This window comes from Mytilus californianus, unplaced genomic scaffold (assembly GCF_021869535.1).
Source record: "Mytilus californianus isolate M0D057914Y unplaced genomic scaffold, xbMytCali1.0.p SCAF_4, whole genome shotgun sequence".
Taxonomy (NCBI): Eukaryota; Metazoa; Mollusca; class Bivalvia; order Mytilida; family Mytilidae; genus Mytilus; species Mytilus californianus.
This window is the reverse complement of record NW_026262690.1, coordinates 122797066-122820400: the sequence shown is the minus strand read 5'-3', so window position 1 is coordinate 122820400 and position 23335 is coordinate 122797066. Positions and strand designations below refer to the sequence as shown.

Below are 23335 nucleotides of genomic sequence, written 5' to 3'. Positions count from 1 at the left end.
GGGAATATAAAAAATAGGATTTCTCGGACTTTTGCCATATGTTAATTATATCGCCGGAAGTTGATTTTTGGATTGGAATGTTTTGACCAGCCAAAAAGATGTGATAAATAAGGATGTTTCACCTTTATCATCTACAGAAATACAAATTTGATATAAATAAGGTAACACATGAAAGTTTTCTCCCTGTCTTACACTCACACCATTATTGGTTACTGGAAATTACGCATGTAAAGATAGGAATAAGACATGCAGATGGTTACTAAGACAAAATAATTACACAGCAGACGGCGAACCGATAGATGATGACTGTAAAATCCCAAGACCATTGAAGATGTAATTAAAAGTATACACATCGAATTCTTAAATCAAAAATTATATGATTGCTTATTTCATCTAGCTTGTATACAATTATATAAGAAATTGTACACTCCTTACTGTTAAACATGTTTAAAAAGATGTACAATGTAATTGGACACAATTTTGCTGGAAATTATATGTCCTTTGGAATGCATAATACCAAAAATCATGAAAGTTTTTCAAACTTAACCAATAAACAAATGAAAGCTTTATTGATAAAGTCAGCAGGATAAATAATAATACATTGAGCTTGAAGGTACATGTACATACATTGGTAGTCCAAATAATTATCATTGATTATGACGTGTTGAAAGGTTTTTTCAATTTTTTTTCTGTGACTTCGTAGGAAGGCGTCACAGAAAAAAAAAATTAAAATAGCCTTTCAAGACGTCATAATTATTTAGTCTAATACCTTGGTCATGTTGGTAGCAAGTCATTTCGTACCCCACATTACCATTTCGTAATGATCAAAACCATTTGTACCCTATCGGCAACTGTATTAACCATTGTGTACCTCATAGACTATAATATATAATTAAAAACCAATTGTTCAGAGAACAATTAAAGTCTTTCCACAGCAATTTTTAAATTTATTGAAAAGAAGCTAGTTCATGTTTACTCAAAGTTAAATTGGCATCTTATCATCAGTTTCTTCATACTGATGCGATAAATACGTGGTTTCTATATACTTCTGAGTGAAATAAGGGAGATAATTAGCTACTTCCGGTGAACTTAATGTCACTTCCGGTCTCATATAATAGTTTCTTTCACACTGATTCCAAAAATATATAGTTTCTATATACTTTTGCTTGTAAACCAGGAGATAATTGGCCACTTCCGGTTTATCGAAAGTTATTTCTAGTCTTCAGTGATAAGTTAATGTATTAAAATAACAAAATATATGGATTCCTAGTACTTTTCCATGAAGAAAGTGCAAAAATGGCTACTTCCGGTTTTCTCAAGGTCACTTCCGGTTGTCATTTTTCAAGGTCATGTGTCATCCAACCTTTTGTAAAAGGTCATATGGCTTTATAATTATATAATGAACCAAGTTGAAGTAAAAATCAATTAACCTTATAATTGGACATTTCAGGGGCACTTACTCCTATAAGATGCCATTAGATTGTTTCAGACCAAATGTAAAATATCTTCATTACAATAAAGCAAACATTTTGCACTTGTTGTTTCATATATATCTTTAAAAGTGTTTGAGAAAATGCAAAAACAAGGAAAAGTCAAAATTGAGAACTTGACCTTGACTTGACCTTGACCTCATTTTCTAAGTTAGGACCTAGGGACTTCAAATAAAAAGATTCCAGGGTGATACCGTTAACGGTTAATGAGTTAAAAAAACATAAAGACAAATTTATTTCTTAAAGGTAGATAACTCCTTTAAAATTTCATCGGATCACTTTGATCCAAATTAGCCAAAAATTCCTGAGGATGTAACGAACAATTTAGAAAAAGAATTTTGTAGATATCTTTTTTTGTTACGAAGGAGATGCACACACTTGATAAACAGTGAATAGGGAGATAACTCTTACAAAGAAAATTGTTCGGCTTAGAATGGGTGAAAATAGAAAGCGCAGAAACTGTATGATACTATATAAGAAATATCTTAGCGACATATTGTGAAACAAAAATTTTACGCGATAACAAAATTTGGCGGATAATAATCAGAACAAATACAATAGGTCTTTCCACAGAAAAGTGGAAAGACCTTATTAGTATTTTTAATCATATATTTGCAAATCTTTGAAATTTTTCCCCAACATCGGTATTGGAGATTTTGTTAAACAAAAATATATAATTAGAAAAAGGAAAGACTGGTTATACTGGCCCATTATAATTTTTTTTAAATGTTTTATATTTAATGCATACCATGCATACTGGTCCATTCAAAAAACTAAAAAAAAGCTATTCTTTTTTACATGTTTTAGAGTATATGTAAATACATGTAGGTAACGATATGTTATTTATCATGTTTATAAAATTATAAAACATTTTGAGATGATTTTAATTTAAAAAAAAATATTATAGCATAAGTAAACTCTTCCAGCAGTTTTTTGAGCTCTAAAAATATGAGGCTGATTAACCAACAATGGAATAATTATCTGCTACTGTTTTATAGTTACAATGTACTAACATTGGTTTTTTACCAGGAAGTGTAGTGAAAAATAGTAAGGGACACAAGCTGATATTCACACACGAAAAAAGCCACAAAATGGCATATAAACAAACCTTCTGTGAGGTACGAAATGGCATACATCATGTACATATAAATCTGTCATATGGACTTTTTTTTATTAAGGTACAACATGACATGCAAATAAATATCCCATGAGGTACAAATTGGTATACATACATGTACAAAAATTCCATGAGCTATGAAATGGCATACATACATGTATTATTCCATGAGATATGAAATTACATACATCAATGATCATGTACATGTATAAATATTCCATAAGGTACAAAATGGCATGCATATGAAAATTCCATTAGGTACAAAATGGCATACATCATGTACATATAAATATTCCATGAGGTACGAAATGGTTAGGGCACCAAATGACTATAATTCCATACATTCATGATATGTACATGATGTAAGACATTCATGCAAAAACTCTTCTCATGAAAACAATACAAAGGAGACAACACATGCATTGACATGCATGTACAGCATCTACAAGGCAAATATAAAGCACACTACATGTATTATGAATATTAAGATAATTTAAGCTCGTATAAAGAATGCACAGCACGTATCTCAAACAAAGCACTTAAAAAGAGCAGCTAAAGATTCATCAATTCAACATGGCCAAAGAGGCTTGAAAGAGAAAAGGAGAAGCTGATAACACCATGACAAAAAAAAAAGATTTTGAAAAGACAATCATATACAACCACTTTTTAGAAAACCAAAGAAACAGGAATCCACCAAAAACTGGGGGTGATCTCAGATGCACCAGAAAGGTCAGCAGAACCTCTCTACCTGTGACTTATGTTGATCATGAGTACTTACTTTTAAAATTTAGCCCCCACCACCCCTGAAAAAAACAAAAATAAGAACAAGACAAATCCATTGATTATGCATCTTACAATACAATAATGGATTGATCAATACATGTCTATGTCTAACCCTATGAAATCACCAAATACAAAACCTTCAGCACATTTTAAATCTCTAACCCTATTTAGACTTAACCAAATGAAAAAGTTTACATGCAAACTAGATTTTCCAGGACGACAAACACACTTTTAGACAACACAGACCTAGAAAAATACAATTCAACACTGAAAACTAAGGCAAAAGTAACATGAACCCTTTAAGAAAAATCTATGAGTGACATCAGATGCCCTTTGAGCTGTTCCATCATCTTGTTCATGATAAGAGCAATGTAAAAATACAGTGATGTCACAACAAGAGAGACAAAAAGCACATCTAAAATATTCAACATGCTCAAATATAAAAATAAGAAGATGTGGTATGATTGCCAATGAGACAACTCTCCACAAGAGACCCAAATGACACAGAAATTAGCAACTATAGGTCACTGTACGGCCTTCAACAAAGAGCAAAACCCATACCCCATACTCAGCTATACATGCTATAAAAGGCCTCGAAATGACAAATGTAAAACAATTCAAACGAGAAAACTAACGACCTAATTTATGTAAAAAATAATGCACTGATTATATATGCGTCTTACAATATTGGATTAATGCATGTCCATGTGTAACCATTAGAGATCTGATCAATGCATGTCCATGTGTAACCATTAGAGATCACCAAATACAAAACCATCAACACAGTTTAAATAATAAAGCATACTTTTTAAAAACATGATAAAGCAAATGTAAAAAACAAAATATGCACAAAGACATGACAGAGACATTAAACATAAGCAGTTAAAACAGAAAATATAGAAATAATAAATGGATCTTGAATTTCACATACATGTATTTGAACTATACATGTACAAAGCACAAAGCATGAAATATAATTATGCATTATGCTTATAATGCGTTTCAGATGTAAGCACCCCAATGCAATGTGTGGAAGGTTCTCTACATGAAAGTACAAAAAATGCATTCTGAAATTATATAACATGTATAATGAGATTAACATTTTTTTCTCTCAGAACTATTGATAAATAAATATATGTCACATTAAATAGCTAAAACTGACTATTAATAGTAAATGAATAAATGATATTAGTTTTACCATGTTTACTAGGTTAATTTATAATTAGACAAATAAAACAATGCATTTGCATTAAATTCTATAGTATATATACTGAGTAAATGTTTGTAACTAATTGATTTTAACAAAACATTTGAATATACAGGTTGTATGCAATTTAATTCATTTTCTTTTCATTATTCTTCCTTCACTTGCATCAGCTGAATTCATTACTGTTTTCATTGTACAGTGAGGTTTTAGTTCAAATCATACCTGCATCAGATTCGTCGTTAACTTAAAAATTTTGCAAATGATCATTGATGGCTTACAAAATTTTCCTGAGTGCACATGTAATTTAGAAACTTTTGAAACACAGCAGATCAATAACATGAATAAGAAGGCAATATAACACATTTATTTCCCTTCCCTCAGGGAGATATTATATAAATAACACATAGCTGAGAGGGTGATAGAGCAGATTGGTACCCGAGAAAACATTGTCAGCTGCGGCGAAGCCAAGGTTGACATTTGCTTTTTCAAGGGGTACCAATCTGCTCTATCACCCTCTCAGCTATGTGTTATTTAATTTATTTTACTGAATGTCCTATAATTATTGTCTTTTACAGATGAATTTTATTCAAAAGTATTTTCTATGACGTCACATACATAACAACGTTACGGGGATTAGAAGTGAAGCAAGATGTTTTGTTTTTTATTTTGACAGTCAAATACTAGAATCTGAGCCAAAACGTAGAACTTAAGCATTGTCTTAATATAAATAACTTGGTGTAATTTCAATTCATTGTCCTTTAAATTATCAATTTTTGATTGGTCTGGACGAGAGGGTGACATTCAAAAAAATTGTCACCCGCTCAGCCATGTGATAGAGTAAATTTACACCCTCGTATTAGCCAATCAAAATATGGCATTTTTACGTGAAGTATAATAAAAAGATTTGTTCACCCCTAATAATTTGTATTTCCCATTTAAAATTACATGTACATTAACTGGGCACAATGTCACACAAGGTAGTCCTGATGTTTAGAGAGGAATATAAAGTTTTGTTCAATGTCTCAACCAATCAAATGTTGATTTTGCTATCAATGTCTACATACAGTGGAATAAAATGTTTTACTGCAATAAACGTGTCAAACATTATTTACAGATAGTTTTAACCACTATTTAATGTTTCGTGTTTAAAATTGAAATTGTTCAGTGTACACTTGTGACCAAACTTGAAAGTCAAGAAGCTTTTTAATAAAGACAATTTTTAAATAGAAGACCTCGGTGGCAGGGGGCAGGGGGCTTGTTACATTTTGTTGTAAATTTCTAAAAGCCCTTATTTCATACAATTTTGTACCTGTTTTTTTGTGTTAATAAAATAATTAGGTAAGCAATTCAGGCACTTGGCAGCCTCTAGTTTTGAAATTAAGGTTATTAAAGTTAAGTATTGATTAGATGAAAATGCACATTAATAAGGGATGTTAAGACAGCAAACCAACATTTATTAATAAGGTATTACCAGAAATATTTTATATATACATGTATATGTGCATTCCATCCTTATATTGTCACATTTGTATACTACATGTATTTGCAGTTAGGACAAAATTAAATATCAATAAATATTGAAATCATATCAACTGTAAACAATCAACATGATCAAGAACTAATTTTGACATCAGGTTTTTTATAATTCATGATAAACAAAGAGACAGGGAAACAAGACTATATGAATTATATAATATTGGTCTGTCACAGCCAGTGTAGACTGGAATCTCTTGATGACTAATATTGATTGATTTCTTCAGGTGTTCTACATTAATCTTATTGATTCTAATGTCAATGGACAGGTTTATTTTTAACCTTATTGATTCTAATGTCAATGGACAGGTTTATTTTTAGATTGATTCGTAATATTTGTCTTCATTAGTAATTGGATAATGTCATGATAATATTCTTTAATAGTAATAATACTATGTGAATGTACAAATTTGCTTGACAATAAAAAATCTCTCTGACTTTGCATAAAACATAGAGAAAAACTCAAAAAGACAGATTGGGACATGGCTTACTAAATATACTTGACACCACAGAAAACTTGATAAATGACCAACAACCAATCTGTCCAAGAACATGAAGAAAGAAAAGAACTTTTCATTTACAACATAAACCATTCTTCTGTTAGCCAAGGTCTTTTAACATTGTTCAGAAGACTTCTTCAATGAACTTTAGCCCTTCAATTTAATATGGATCAGCTGCTGGACCTTAGATTTACTTTAATCTAAGAAATTTTCATTTCAACAGGCTCAAGTCAAACTCAGAATAAAAAAAAAAATCAGAACAATTTGATTTAGAAATAGATTCTTCATTATATTAAAAATCTTCACATTAAAAAATATAACTAGAATTAATTATTATTAGTTGGAAATTTGAGTTATTTTCCTTTTGCTTGCTTTTTATAGTGCATTCCACAAACAATGTTCCATTCAATATCATTAAAAGAAAGAAGAAATGGAAAGAAAAAATATTATTTTGATTAACACATGATTAAATCATATGTTAATGAACAGAATTTATTCAACTCAGAAATTCACTGATTTTTTTGCAACAGTATGTATACATAGAAATAGAGAAAATACAAAATCTGACACAAAAAAAAATATAAGAAAGAACTGCCCTTCAGAACACAAGTACTATTAAAAATAACCCCTGGTTTTCTGGAAATCTTAAATTAGTATACTATGGAGTGCATTAATCCTCAATTTTTAATTCAAACTCAATGACAAGTAAATTTTGGCTCAAAATGGTCTAAAAATATTTCTCTTTCACCAAAAGTTTCATTTCTACAAATTTGTTGGTTAGTTTAAGTAAATAACATGAATAATGACATCAAAAGCACTATTTTTTGTCCGAGTAGGGCTACTTTTACATACGTTCCATACGTTCCAAATTGGAGGGTGTGAATTGGTGGTCTGACACCAAATCTACCTCAATTGGTCTCTAGTTGACAATAGTGGACAATGGTATATATCTTTATTTCTCAACAAACCAAATGGTGGATAGTTCTCATTGGCAATAATACCAAATCTTATTTTATAATACTCCTGCAAAGAAAACAAAATATCCTAAGTGCTGAACATACATGCTACCATATCTTAAGCTTACTTTACAAAAGTTAATTTGTGAATTTAACATTTAGTAAATTTTATTTTAACTTCAGGTCCACAAAATCTTAAAGATGGGTTAAATACACATATAGGTGTAACAGTAGGACAACATGACCACTGAAGATCTACTTATTCCAGGTGTGGTCATCAAAGAAAGATGGAAAGTGGTTAGTATTCATCAACCTTAGAATGTTTTATACCCATATTACATCATCTTGCCAATTTTCTTTTCACATGTATAAAGTAAAAGTATTAAGATAACGACTTTGGAAGATCTGCCTAATCCATGAAGTCAGCAATACAATAACTGATGTGCCTCTGATAGAAAATGTGCAATGTTCAATGCTGCAAAAGTGATTAAATAAATCATTAAGGATTTGTAGGTATTGGTGAATCTCAAATTTAAATATTCAGCAAAATACAAATTTCATTTAACTTGTATGCAGAAATTGTCAAAACTACAAAATAAATTTGTTTACAAAAATATGCTTTTAATAAATCCATGAAAATTGGTACCAACAAAAACATGAAAATCCACAGTAATACTGTTATGTATTTCATGATTTTTGCCAAGCAATCAAGATTGGTGCCAATGTGTTTGAGGAGATATATGAAGGAGATGAACTAGTAACCAAGGAGCCATAAGTAAAGGGAGATAAATGAACCATATATTATATTTTTTTCAGACCAAGAAGATTGGTGGTGGTGGTTTTGGTGAGATCTATGAAGGGATTGATCTAATTACCAAGGAGTCTGTGGCCCTTAAACTGGAATCTTCTCAACAGGCAAAACAAGTCCTTAAAATGGAAGTTGCTGTATTAAAAAAGCTTCAGGGTAAGGAAACAGTTTATAGGTCAAACATTCTTCAGTTACATCAAAGCCAGTTTATAGTTTCAAATTGTGTGTGCTTTCCTCAAGTGTCATTGAATTTATCCATAAAGTATAAAAATCAGGAGATGTGGAATGATTGCCAAACTTTTCAGCAGAGACCAAAAGACGTTGATGTAAGAAACTATAGGTCAATGTACGACCTTAACCAATGAGCAAAATCAATACCATAAACTATTAAAGGCCTGACATCACAAAATGTACAACATACATACATGTATCAAACGAGAAATCCAATATCCTGATTAATGATAAAACATTAAAGGAAAATCAGAGAGTATGACAGATGGCAACCACTTAATATACAGTCTGACTGTGGACAGGCACATACAGAACATGGCAGAGTTAAATATATTTGCTAGAGCTCTACTTTCCCAAAACCAGAGACAGTGGTATAACTGTAACACAAGATCAAACTTTGAAAATCTGTTGGAAAGTGCTTGATAAGCCAAAGCATAAAAAACAAACCACAAAAGACTTATCTAGTTGAAAGATAAATACTGTCTTGAACAAAATTCTTAATGAACAATGTTATATTAAGCATGTTAAGAATGTACTTAGGTGAAATTAAAAAAAATCTAGAATTTAAGATTGATACTATAAGTCAGAAGAACATTAATTACTTATGGAACAAAATAAGCTAAAAATAATGGAGCTCCTTTTCGAGATATTAAAGGTTTAAAAATGGCGGGAAAAAGCTGATTCAGACTTTTACCTTATATTTGCATTGGTTTTATTTGAGTTTCAAATTGAAAGAAAAGAAATCTAGATTCTGCTTAAATTTTGGTAAATGACCTAGCTTTTATCATGTTTATTAGCTATATTGAAGACTTATATGAAAAGAAAAATGGGTGTTATGGGGGAAATTATTTTACACTATCGTAGGAAAAAAAACAAGGAGTCCCAACATCTGACAATAATTCCTAACCTCACCTAACATCCTAAGTAATCCTCAAGTCACTCCAGAAATTATTTAAAGTGTCACAACTAAAGGGTGTTATTCCATAGATCAATGATTGTAATCAGCTTGTAGCTTATGTACCATGTGTCACAGATTTAATTCCTCAGTGGACCTACATTTTATTTTTTGTGACTTATTTAGAAATATGTTTTAAAACAATTTTTATAATTTTGTTGACATATTTATAGGTCGAGATCATGTATGTCGATTTATTGGCTGTGGTAGGAATGATAAATACAACTATGTAGTGATGACATTACAAGGGAAGAACTTAGCGGAACTGAGACGGAGTCAATCTCGTGGATGTTTCTCACTGAGTACTACACTGAGACTTGGAGCACAGATATTAAAGGCAATAGAGGCTATACATGAAGTTGGTTTCCTTCATAGAGATGTCAAACCAGTATGTATTATCTTCACTTCCTAAAGGGACAGGTGAACCCATGGAAGTATTTAAATCTAGAGTTTGGTTTAGATTATAACATTAAAACTTAAACATGCTGACAATCTTGAAATATTGTGATACTTTGCAAGGGTTGAAATTGATTTAAATTTGAAAGGTCCAGGACATTTAAATTTGCAAGTGAATGGTCCCCTTAAGAAAGTCCTGTATAAAACATTAGTATACAACATGGGAGGTTCAATTTACTTGACTTTTGTAATTCGAAAAATTAAAAGTCTCCTTTAAATGACCTATTTGGACCACAGACCCACACTGCTTTGGCTCCAAAATAACAAAAAAATTGGCAAAAATACCTGGCTCTGGCAATTATGATATTGTGAGAGCTTCATCTAGTCTATCACAGCTCTTGAAGAAATAATTTGATTTAATCAGCACCGCACTATGCTGAATTATTTACATGGAAAGTTATATGATTTATTAGCTGAAAGATTTTATTCATGTCATCAAACCAGTAGACATCTTAAAATAAAAAAAAATATTTCTGTTATACATTCTGAGGCGCGATCTTCACGCTTAACCACAGGCCCAGCAGCCCAGGCTTGTGAAATTGCTTCAGGGCCTGTAAAAATCATCTCTACAGGCCAACAGAATCTTATTAAAATTTTCCAAAAATTGAGTTCCGGGCCTGTAGATTTAAAAGTTTATCGTGAAGACTGTAGAGTGAGTGAGGCATTGTAATAGGTTATGATTTTTATAGGGGCTGAGGTAAAAGTTGTTTTTTTTGGTAAAAAGAAAAAAAAGTAAAGATTGAGGAACATGAATCCCTCTCAAAACCAGGCTTAAAACAGGTGCTCTGGAAGGATTAATCATCTTCATGATGTTGGTATATTTCAAAGGAAATGTCCCTATAGTATAATTATTCTACCTGTGTAATCAGAACACAGTTTAGACAGGTTTTACTGTAAAAGAATCATAACTGTCCTGATTTTATGATATCAATTTATTCTTTAATCAGTACATTTTATTTTGCAGTCTAATTTTGCAATGGGAAGACTCCAGAAAGACTGTAAGAAAGTGTTTATGTTAGATTTTGGACTAGCTCGACAGTATACTACAGCCACAGGAGAAGTACGGCCTCCTAGGACTGCAGCAGGATTCAGGGGAACTGTCAGATATGCTTCGGTTAATGCTCACAAAAATAAGGTAAATAAAAATTAAATCTGTTAGTTTTGCTTTGTTGAACCTTTCATGTATGTTTGTTTATGCTTACAAAAGTAACGCTAGAAGTTATGGTTCTTTATATATACATGTACATTTGTACATCTTATCCTTGTTTTTTTCGTGGGTTGTTAATTTTATTGATTTTAATGCAGAAACTTTTCGCAATGGGGTTAAATGTATGCTTTGAACAATAAGTTAGTCCTTCACACCAATATTGTTACTTTCGCAAACTATTTGTGCTGGGAGATATATTTTTCTTATTTTATGGGGTTGTGAAATAATAAAAATAAACCCAACCCAAAATTTTCCAAGTTTACTTAGACAGTTTTGTCATAACCAGTTTTCTATCACATAATTGAATATAATCCCATGAAATATTACTTCAATCAGACAATCAGACTTGAATCAGTAAAACCTTTGAGCTTTTTAATATTTTTCAATCTGTTGTTCTGGAGTTCAATGGTTTCGGAATAATGTGGAGAGGTTTAGTATGACGTCCATTTTCTATGAACTAGTACACATGTTTGTTTAGGGGCAAGCTAGCGCTCAAGCCCGCCTCCAGGTGCGGGAATTTCTCACTGTGTTGAAGACCCATTGGTGGCCTTGGGCTGTTTTCTGCTCTTTGGTCGGGTTTCTTGTCTTTTTGACACACTCCCTGTTTCCATTCTAAATTTTATTATTATACACCATTTTCACTACAGTTTATTTTGTATTTTTATTTGCAGGAGATGGGCCGCCATGATGATTTGTGGTCACTGTTTTACATGTTAGTAGAATTTCTATCAGGACAGTTACCATGGAGAAAGATCAAAGACAAAGAACAAGTTGGGACAATGAAAGATAAATACGATCACTCGTCACTTCTGAAAAACATGCCAAACGAATTTGCCACCTTTCTTGAACACATATCTAAGTTAGAATACTTCGACAAACCTGATTACCAAATGTTACACACGTTACTTGATCAATGTATAAAGCGTAAAGGAATAAAGGAATCGGATGCTTATGACTGGGAAAAAATCTACTCTGATGGTTCGGTAGCTACGACTATAACAACATCACCTCCGATAGGAATTAAACAGACTCATGGACAGGGGTAGATATATATATATATATATATATATATTAATTTTTTATTGACTGAATGTTATATTCAGTTAGTTGTAAATGTGTTGTGCCTTCATTATGCATTACTTATCATTGTATATATGTATTTTGAATCATGAAAAAAATAATTGCTTATTTGTGCAATTTAGTTCAGCTCTCTGTTGATATTAAGTTTCCAGTTACTAGAAGATATATAACACTGGGCCACTTAAAACATTGACAGGGCTACAATTAGAAATTTTGAATTATATCCCTGGGTATTAGTGCTGTTCTGTGAAAACATACATGATACCCAGGGAAGGCACTTTGAAAATTATTCTTACACTTCACTGAACAAAAACTACCATCCATAGATAAGGTCTGAAGTGCCTTTCATGGGTCCCAAGAACAGCCATAAACATGTTTGAATAATAAGAAGGAAACTTTGGGTATATGGCAATGAGACAGCAACCCAATGATACAAATAAACGAAAGACATGTAGCAGTCAGTAATCAATCTTTAACACATATCATGTATATGTATAATAATATACACTGTTCAAAAGGTAAATTTCCAATTCCACAATATTAGTATTGACATGGTTCACAAATAAGAATAAATCCAAAGTTAATGGTCAAAGTTAAACTTCAAAATGTACATGTGTTTATATATATATTATTATACCAATGTTAATTTTCACTGTATCTTTCTTTTTAAGGCTTCAACCAGGAGGACCTCACACCCCAGGGCATGGAGCAACAGAAGCCATGGATGAAAATCTTAGTCAGGACGAGGTTGATGACAAAAAAATCAAAGATTATATCATTGACAGTAAAAATATTGATAACAAATTACGTGAAGAACATGGCATTATGGAAAACCAGGAACCGAGAGGCGTGCTGGAAATACAGGAAAAACATCAAGTGGAAGAATTAGTCAAAGAAGAAACTGTTGAAAATATCGCAAAACCTGAAACTAATATCGATATACTGGCTGAACGGTTAAATAAGATTATGAAAACTGAGGTTAAAGTTGAGGAACAAAAGATGGACGTGGAAATTACACAAGATAATAGAGAGAGTATTCCACAAAAAACACCAGCCAAAAAAGTTATGATAATGCCTGAAAAAGATATAGAGAATGATGATAATGATAAACATAGGGATGAAACTTTAGGAAAAAGAAGGGATTCTGGGATTGATCATATCAGTAAGGCAGCCATTACTTTTGCTGTCATGGAAACAGAAGATAAAACACATGATGGAGTCCTTGATGAGAATGCTACTCGAGCAGCACCATACACAGTGGCTAGTCAGTGGCAGTCGGCCTTTGGTTCTAGCTCTGATAGTTCTAATGATGAGAGTGAAGGTGATAATAATGCTAAAGCCAAAAAGTTGTCTAAACATAGAATGAACACTTTAGCGGATGAGGAGGAATGGCGACCTGATAATGCTTTACGTAATTCTCTTGTGATACAGGATGAAACTGATTTTCTTAAAGGATCTCTGAACTTCTTAGACGATGAATTAAATGAAAGTGATAGTCAAGGGAAAAGAAAAGATTCACATATGAAAACTAGTTCATCATTGGGACATATTGGTGATAGATATTTGTTGAAATCTAGTCCCGGGAAAGGAGCTCTTAAAGACAAAAATACTCTAATGTCGTTATTAAAACAAGGAGGTAGGTCATCACCCCTGGCATTCAAAGAGGGTTTATTACCTTCCTTAGGCCAGTTTAAAGTGGGTCCGTACGGTAAACCACCAACACCACAATCAAAAAGGGACAATTCACCAGCAAAGAAAGGAGCTAAAAGGGAAGAAAATTCAGGTGTTAAAATGAAACGATCAGAAAGTGAAGGGAATAAATTAGATAAAAAAGACAATTTAATGAAGTCTTTATTGGAGGAAAGTGATAAGTTTTCTATTGTAAAGTTTGACAATGATAAGCCTGACATTGCTCAAATGGACATTGATACAATAGACCCAAAACCTGAGATTAAACCTAGTCAACAAATCACTGCCCCTCCTCGTCACAAAAGTGCAATAGATCAACCGGATCAAATTACCTCTAATCCTTACAGTACCTTTGTAGATTTCAATTCTATAGGCAAACATTCGGAGCCTAGTACAAAACCAAAAATATCTGTCGATAAAACAATTAATCCAGTCAAATTTGATATTACAGACACTTTAAAACCAGTGGAAATAAGTGTAAATAAAAGTGGAACTAATATTACTGATAAAACTACGGATTCTATTTTAAGATGTATTGACGATAATGTGCCGACAGACAAAGTAGGTCATGTGACTGATGTATCATATCAGTCACCTTTATCAAATCTCTTGTCAAATCCTGGACCACAGTTACACATACCCACTAGTCTAGAAATTATAAATAGTCTCCCATCATCGCCAAAGAGAAGACAACTTCCTGTAATACAACAAGATACTGAAAGTAGGAAAATAACAGTTAGTAAAAATACTGAGTCATTAGAAAAAGCTGTGAGTAAAAATAGTGAGTTGCTTAATAAAGTCAACAGTAAGAAGAGTGGCTCAGTTGAAAATTTAGTCAAGAAAACCGATGAATCATTAGAAAAAGTCCTGAAGAAAAATACAGAATTGTCTGAAAAATTAGTCCATAAAAAGTTTGAACTACCCGGGAAGGTAGTTAAACCTGCTGTACCTAAGAAACCTGCAATAGAAATAAAATTAAATTTAGATGAATTTGAGTCTTCTAATCAGACTTTAAATATCATGGATATGGATGATCATTTAGATTTAGACGATTTTGAATCAGCGAAACATTTATTTGATAGTGGAGCTAAGATAGATTTAGACAATCTTGATTCCGATCGTCAAAGTTCACATAGTTCACATCATGACGATAAAGCAATAAACAAAAACAAAAAGGAGACTAAGCCTGTAATTTCTAATCTCAAATCTGAATCACAACGGGGGAAAGTTAGAAAACATAACAAACTTCATTTTGGAGTAAAAGATGGTAAATTAGTCAGGAATACCATGTCCCCCATACTGGAAGATCCAAGTAAATTAGTAAAGGATCAACTTAGGTCATCTTCATCAAAAACATCAATTAAAAAAGATTCTAAAGAAAGTGACTCCAAAGAAAAATTAAAAAGTGATTCCTCGAATGAGAGATTAAGTAGGGCTGATAAGCCACCAGACCAAAAGCGTTCAAATTCAGTTAAACTTAAACGTTCCTCTTCTGCATCACGATTGGATCGCACAACGAAAGATTTAGAAGATGTTAAAGACAAGCTGTCAAGTTTATCACCAAACCCACCGGATGCTGATCGTCTTCCTAAACCACCACCTGGCCATGCGCCAAAAAATGCTGCAGTATTAGCAAGGTAAGATAAAGAAATATAATTAAGTCAAGGGATTCACATGTACACCTTATCACTTTTCTAAGGATCCACTTGTACACCTTTCACTTTTCTAGGGATCCACTTGTACACCTTTCACTTTTCTAGGGATCCACTTGTACACCTTTCACTTTTCTAGGGATCCACTTGTACACCTTATTTACATCTTATCACTTTTTATTCCTCTTCCATGTCCTATCTGTCACTCTAATTTAGACTTTAAGAAATGTTGATATCAAGGATTACATCATCAAATGTTTTTAACCTTGCTTCAATGGCTTTCCAGCATGAATAAGGAATGCAATAATGTTTGAACTTATGTTGATTATTTAGTCTGTAAGTATCAAATGGTACTGTTGGGTTGCATGTTAAACTGTACATAGAGTATAAACAATATATATTTAATGAGTCGTGCAGTTAACAATTTTTAAATGTAGAAATTGTAATTTTGCAAAATCTTCGTCATAAATTTGACCAAAATCAGTCATGGTAGAAAAAGATGTGAAAAATACCTAGGGGACATAACTGGATCAAAACACACTGAAATTTTCAAGAGAGACAATTTGCAATCATAAAATGATAAATGTGTAACGGTAAATTTATACTTGTAAATATTGAACATGTTGCAAGTGATTTGAAATTTTGGTGTAGAGGTCGATTCAGTGACTGATTATAAATTGTTTTCTTATACCAAGTTTTATGGTATTTTGTATGCCCGACCTAGGGGCATTATGTTTTTCGGTCTGTGCATCTGTTCATCCATAGTCTGTCCATCAGTCTGTACCGCTTCAGGTTGAATTTTTGGTCAACATGGTCAAGGTAGTTTTTGATGAACATGAATTTGAAGTCCAATCAACTTGAAACTTAGTACACATGTTCCCTATGATATGATCTTTCTAATTTTAAAGCCAAATTAGAGTTTTATTCCCAATTTCACGGTCCACTGAACATAGAAAATGATAGTGTGAGTGGGGCATTCATGTACCATGGACACATTCTTGTTTATTTTATATCAAGAATATTCAAGTAAAACAGTTTTAATGATCATAAATAAAGATGTAACAGGATGTCTCATTATTTCTATTTCATGTCTATGTAAATTTTATTTTTTAAGTTATTCCATATATACTGCATGTTAAGTATATAATTTATTTCATATAATAGCTCGACTGAATCGTTGTAAGTATAATCGTAAGTGTGGTTTTATATTTCTCTATTTTTCAATTAGTTAATCAGTCACACTGTGTCCGTATATTCTGTAATAGAGAGATTGAATAAGGGCTATTTTTTTATGCCTTACTATCCCTACTCCCCACCCCTAAAAAGTAAAAGCGGCAATCCCATTCAAGAGCTACTGTGGATTCATAAGTATTCATGGTGTACTTATTATAATGGATTTTGTTGGTTTGATGTACGATGAATTTTAAGTATTCAACAAAATACATGTTTCAAAAAGACTTTATTTATTTGTCAAAACCAAGATACAAAATATCCATTAAAACAGAATTTTCGTAAATCGTAAAAATTGGTAAATGAATCCACAGTAATAATCATAATTTGTAATTTACATATATCTTGTAAATCCTCATGTACCTCTCCTGTATATATTTTGTATAGCTTTGCTTTTTATGTTTTGCTTATTGCATGTTTTTATTTTATTTTGCAGACGTCGTCGCTACAAAATGGCCTCCACAAACACAAGTCCAAGAGAACCTTCCTCGCCCAGGGCTCAATAAAAATGGTGGACCATTTCTGCTTAATATGTGATCACAATTCAAAATGTGATAAAACTGATTTGAGCCAGTCTTGCCTTAAAATGCAAGACATATGTTCACAGCATGTGTTCAGTTTTAACTCCTGCATTTACAATGTATTAAGATCTGTAAAAGTGATTTTAAGTATTGTTTTGAAAGATCTGTATTATTTTATATCAAATTTTATGAGTCATTCTGGTATAGGCCTAGTCTATTTGTATGTTTTGTATGAATACAAAAGGTATTTGTAAATGCCACTGCAACCAAGAAACTCTAAAATACTTCAAAAAGATAGTACTTGTAAAATTTTTTACTTTTTTTCCCCATAATTAAAACACTTTACAGCTCATGTTGATCTTGGTTAAATTTTTCACCTGTCAAAAGTGGGCGAGCAGCCAACACATTTCAACTCAAGTTTTGATGTCATTATAGAAAATATTGATGACCAATGCTTTAAATTGTTCTTGTAATTTAAATGATAAAAGTAGAGTCAGCATGTCCAATTTATAGGAAGGTCAAAGTTGTAAAGGTCAAAGTTTACCAACCCTTTGCACCTCTCACGTGGACTAGTTGAAAAAGCAAAATCAGCATGTTTTATCAAAGTTCCATGAACTTAAAGTGAAAGGGACGAATTCAAGATGAAATAGCTTGGGGTTGTTTTGAACAGTATAATAAATTTGACAACAGGGTGTTAAAAATTCATATTAAGGTGTCATTATTCCAGGACAGCATTTTTCAAATAATAAAAGAAAAAAAGAATATAAATTTTCTTTCAGCATGTAATTAAAGCTGCTGCCTTTTTAAAAAAAATTAAAACGTCTGACTGAACTATAAGCAATGAAAAATAAAAATAAATTCTGGCAAGGATACTATGTATAATGCAACAATTCATTTAAAACGTCATATGCTTTATATGAATGTTTACTTAATGTTTAACCCAGTGCTGTTAGTTGTAATTGCAAGATATCTTACATCAAATAAGAATGGTGTATTACTCATTACCGTCAAACAAAGTAGGATGCACATGTTTTGTTTCATTTTGCAATTTGTGTTAATGTCTTTCAGTTTATAATGAAGCATTGTGTATGGTTGTTTATTATAGATTATATACTTCTACCTCTTTTTTCAATCAGAATTTAGCAATACTTTTCTTTAATTCTCCCAAAAAAATACTTACCGGTATATAATGTAGGGGATAACCCAGTTTTTGTAATTCAAAATGTATATATACTTTAGAAACATTATATTTTGAGGGTTTAAAATTTCATAGTTTTGTCTCAAAATTGATTTTCTAGGGATTTATTTTTTTATTGTTTTCTAGATATGAAAGTAATTTTCCTTAAACATGTTAAAGGGTAAAATTTCTTTGCGATTCTAATTATATAGAAAACATCTGTCCTCAAAATAAACCAAATAAAGTCCCCAAACAATGCCAATTTTTAACCTGGGAAACCAGTTTCAATTGCACTTTGGATAAGCAAAGTCATTGATGGTGGTTTGCAAAAATTAGACTACAGATCTGAATTTATCAGGGGAATGGATTAATGACTTCAATTTTAATTTTATTCATTCAGATTGACTGTAATTGAAGGCTCATAATTAAATGATCATTTTACAACTTAAAATTTTTAAGACCCAAAAAATTTGGTTATGAATCGAATAATTTACAAGATTTGTTGATATTTGGAAAAGACAAATTTAAGTAGCATTAATAAAAATGTTTACTTTATCGGCTTCTAAACATTGGTCTATTTTTAGTGTAGAGGTTGGTGGTTGTCTTGGTAGTACTGTCCAGTATTTTGGTAATTCATATTATCTTTTATATATATGATTGATTGGTTGATTGATAGTTGGTGTTTAATGCCACTTTCAGCACTCTTGTCAGCCTTTTTTTTATTGGTGGAGGAAGGCAGATTGCCAAGAGAAAACCACAAGCCTTAAGCAGGAATTTATTTCTGAAAAATAAAGGATTTGAAAGTATTGCTAAATTCTGATTTAGGAAATAGTAGCTAAATTCTGTGATTATTTTGTTTGTAGAAAAGTGCTAATATGCTTTTTAACAGATCTTCCTTGTTTTTGTTCATAGTAATTATGTTTACATTGTATATTTAAGATAATGAAAAACCATTTATTATTTTCAATAGGAAGAGTTACTTCCCCTAGTTAAAAATCAAACAGACTGTGTTACACAGTTGGTTAAAAACAGTTCAGATCATGTTTTGAAATTAATATGATTTAATGTCTAGGTTAAGTTCAGATTTTTTGTTATTTTTAGGGGTTTTATAAGGTTTATTACTCTTTGAATGAATTGAGAACTTTTTATTTTGAACTAAAGGTAAACAAACATGTTTTAAAAGAAGAATTTCACAATACATTTAAAGAATTGGTTTTCAGAATATAAAGTGCAGAAATACAAAATTTGCTGTTTGTCCAGATAACTAAAACTCTATAACTCTCAAGTAATGTGCTACTGGAAATCAAAATGTTTATATGTGGGTTTTAAAGAAGTTTAGGTGAAAAAGGTATTGTTTTGTCTGAAATTCCTGTATAAAAGGATCATTTGCAAATATTAAAAAAACAATTTAACGAATATTCTTAAATCATTTATTCATATTATGACGATCAGTGCTATAACATCTGAGACATAGATAATCATTTAAGAACTGTAAATTCAGAAATTATTGCGTGCATTTATTATTGCGATTTTTAAAAAATGGACAAGAATGCGAGTTAAATTATTGCGATTTCAGCAAAATCTACATACAGATCTATGTTCTAGTTATCAAAATGCGAGTTCTTATTATTGCGATACTCATCTAGTCGCATTATTCGCATTAATAAAAACCTCGCAATAATTTCTGAATTTACAGTAACATGATCTGTATAATTTTTCATTGTCATCTGACACAAAGTGCTATCATTTACATATCACATGATTTGTACATTTACCATGTGACCTGTTGTCATTTCAGATAGCTAAAATGGAGGATCTCCAGATTCTGCAATATGAAAAATCAATACTCTGTGAAAGTATGATTTGTGATAACTAGATCTTGGGCAATATGTTATGGTTGTATTGTGATCTGCAATGGTTGTTCTCACAAGATTATGATGTTGTTTTGATATCTTTTGTATGGTTGTGTTGTACAATGTCTGACCATAAACAAAGGCTTGTTTGTACTTGGTTGTTGACATACCAGTGAATCTGAATTGTATATCTTTTTTATATTTGTATTATTACAATATTTTAAGAATTGTATCTAAGGTGTAGTCTTTTTAGATATATAATCTTTTTACATTTTTGGAGCTATGACCCAGATTGTTTTGAGAACAAGTTTATAGCCAAAAGTAATTCCGTCTTTCCTTGAGCACACTGATTTTGTTGAAAAGCTGCAGCATCAACAGTCTTAATTAGACAGAAAGTCTGTGAAACCTGAGAGTTCTTATTGATTTAAATATTTCTTAATATGCAAGAAAGTATTTTGAATTGTTCCAAAAATTAAAATTGTTATCTCCCTATGCATTTTCAATTCAAGGACTACAAAAGGTTCTGTTCTCATTTTTAATTTTTTTTCAAACCTTAATTCATATTTCAGTAGACTGCCTTTAAAAGTGTCTTTGTAATAAACATAGTATGTCTGTATCTCAGTTTCATATTATTCTTACTTACAGATTTCACTGTCAGTTCAGAGCTTTGGTGATCACATGTTGTATTATTCTGTTGTAAGGCTTTCAGAATATGTATGGTTTATTGTAAAACTTTAGAATGAATGGTGAATCTTATGGTAGAGTATTGAAAGTAGTTAGATTGTGTTCTTGAACTTTTTAATAACTTTTAAGACATAAATAACTTTGATTTAAAATAAAATTTGATAACACATCATTAAAGCAAGATTTTTTTATAATTTTTATTCATTTCTTTAATTTTTCTGAAATCACTCATACTTTTTTGTCACCCTGATTTCATTCTTTTGAAATTTTGACGTTAATTTTGCTTTAGATTTCAAATTCGAGTCTTAAAACTTTTAACAAAACGATAATTGTTTTCTGATGTCATTTATTATAGATAAGTTAAGTAGTCATATATTATGAAAGGCTGCAGCTTTGGTTATTTCTCTAAACAACTTATTACATTGAAGATTTAAGAAAGTTCTAAAACACAATTGTTTACATTTTTGTTATAATTTGATTGGTCAGAGTACTGCCATGTTTGTTTATGTTAATGATGCATTATGGGAAGCATTTTATTTGCTTTTCAAAAGATTACCATGCAATCTTGTTACTGTCAATAAAACGTTTATGCTCATTTGTGCTTCAATTTTAAACTACCACCCTTACCCTTTTGTCGAAGAATGTAATAAGCAAAACAAAGAGGTTACTTTTTCCATGCTGTGATCATCATTTTCAAAATAAAATAAAGAGTTGTGGTATGATTGCCATAAGACAACTTTCCATAGACCTAAAGGATGCAAATTTAAACAACTAAAGTTCACCATACAGCCTCCAAATATTAGCTTGAGGTCTTCTGGCCATATGCGAAACAATATTTAATTGAACCATCTCAATAGCATGTACAGGGATCACCACAGCCTAATCAATGGTGGAGGTCCTCCACCCCTGATTTTCCTCAGCACCATCCTTAATTTTTCTCCTCCACCATTGATTTTGTCAGCACCATTCTAAATTTTTCTCCTCCACCCTTGATTTTCTCAGCACCATCCTTAATTTTTCTCCTCCACCCTTGATTTTCCCAGCACCATCCTTAATTTTTCTCCTCCACTCTTAATTTTCTCAGCACAATCCATAATTTTTCTCCTCCACCCTTGAGTTTCTGTGCACCCTCGCTTAATTTTTTTATCCAGGTTTTTGTCGAGCCTTCGACTTTTGTCGAAAAAGCGAGACATAGCGATCCTACATTCCGTCGGCGTCGTCGTCGTTGTCGTCGTTGTCGTCGGCGGCGTCCACAAATATTCACTCTGTGGTTAAAGTTTTTGAAATTTTAATAACTTTCTTAAACTATCCTGGATTTCTACCAAACTTGGACAGAAGCTTGTTTATGATCATAAGATAATATTCAAAAGTAAATTTTGTAAAAAAAAAATTCCATTTTTTCCGTATTTTACTTATAAATGGACTTAGTTTTTCTGCCAGGAATCATTACATTCACTCTGTTGTTAAAGTTTTTAAAATTTTAATAACTTTCTTAAACTATCCTGGATTTGTACCAAACTTGGAAAGAAGCTTGTTTATGATCATAAGATAGTATCCAGAAGTAAATTTTGTAAAAAAAAAATTCCATTTTTTCCGTATTTTACTTATAAATGGACTTAGTTTTTCTGCCAGTTAACATTACATTCACTCTGTGGTTAAAGTTTTTAAAATTTTAACAACTTTCTTAAACTATCCTGGATTTGTACCAAACTTGGACAGAAGCTTGTTTATGATTAAAAGCTAGTATCCAGAAGTAAATTTTGTAAAAAAAAAATTCCATTTTTTCCATATTTTACTTATAAATGGACTTAGTTTTTCTGCCAGTTAACATTACATTCACTCTGTGGTTAAAGTTTTTAAAATTTTAACAACTTTCTTAAACTATCCTGGATTTGTACCAAACTTAGACAGAAGCTTGTTTATGATCAAAAGCTAGTATCTAGAAGGAAATTTTGTTCCATTTTTTCCGTATTTTACTTATAAATGGACTTAGTTTTTCTTCCAGTTAACATTACATACAGTCTGCAGTTTAAGTTTTTAAAACATTTATTAGATTCATAAACTATCCTGGATTTTTACCAAACTTGGACAGAAGCTACTTACAATCAAAAGATAGTATAGAGAGGAATATTTTTATTAATTTTTTTCCTCATTTTTGCTGAGCCTGTGATTAACAGCAAAAAGTAGGCGAGACACTGGGTTCCGC

The 23335-nt window shown here is 31.5% G+C and overlaps 1 protein-coding gene across 2 annotated transcripts; it reads left to right on the top strand.

Annotated features, from left to right (window-relative positions):
* Positions 1 to 44: 44 nt before the first annotated feature.
* LOC127739300 (uncharacterized) lies at positions 45 to 21724 on the top strand. 2 transcript variants are annotated; one of them, XM_052250970.1, is made up of 9 exons: positions 45 to 161; positions 7770 to 7883; positions 8403 to 8550; positions 9754 to 9968; positions 11001 to 11171; positions 11915 to 12285; positions 12995 to 15649; positions 16829 to 16843; positions 20391 to 21724. In XM_052250970.1, the coding sequence occupies exons 2-9, from the start codon at positions 7827 to 7829 to the stop codon at positions 20392 to 20394; spliced, it is 3636 nt and encodes a 1211-aa protein (XP_052106930.1). In that variant the 5' UTR covers positions 45 to 161; positions 7770 to 7826; the 3' UTR covers positions 20395 to 21724. The 2 variants fall into 2 exon arrangements, with proteins under 2 accessions (XP_052106930.1, XP_052106929.1); XM_052250969.1 differs by lacking the exon at positions 16829 to 16843 and having other exon boundaries at positions 17331 to 21724.
* The last annotated feature ends 1611 nt before the right edge of the window (positions 21725 to 23335 follow it).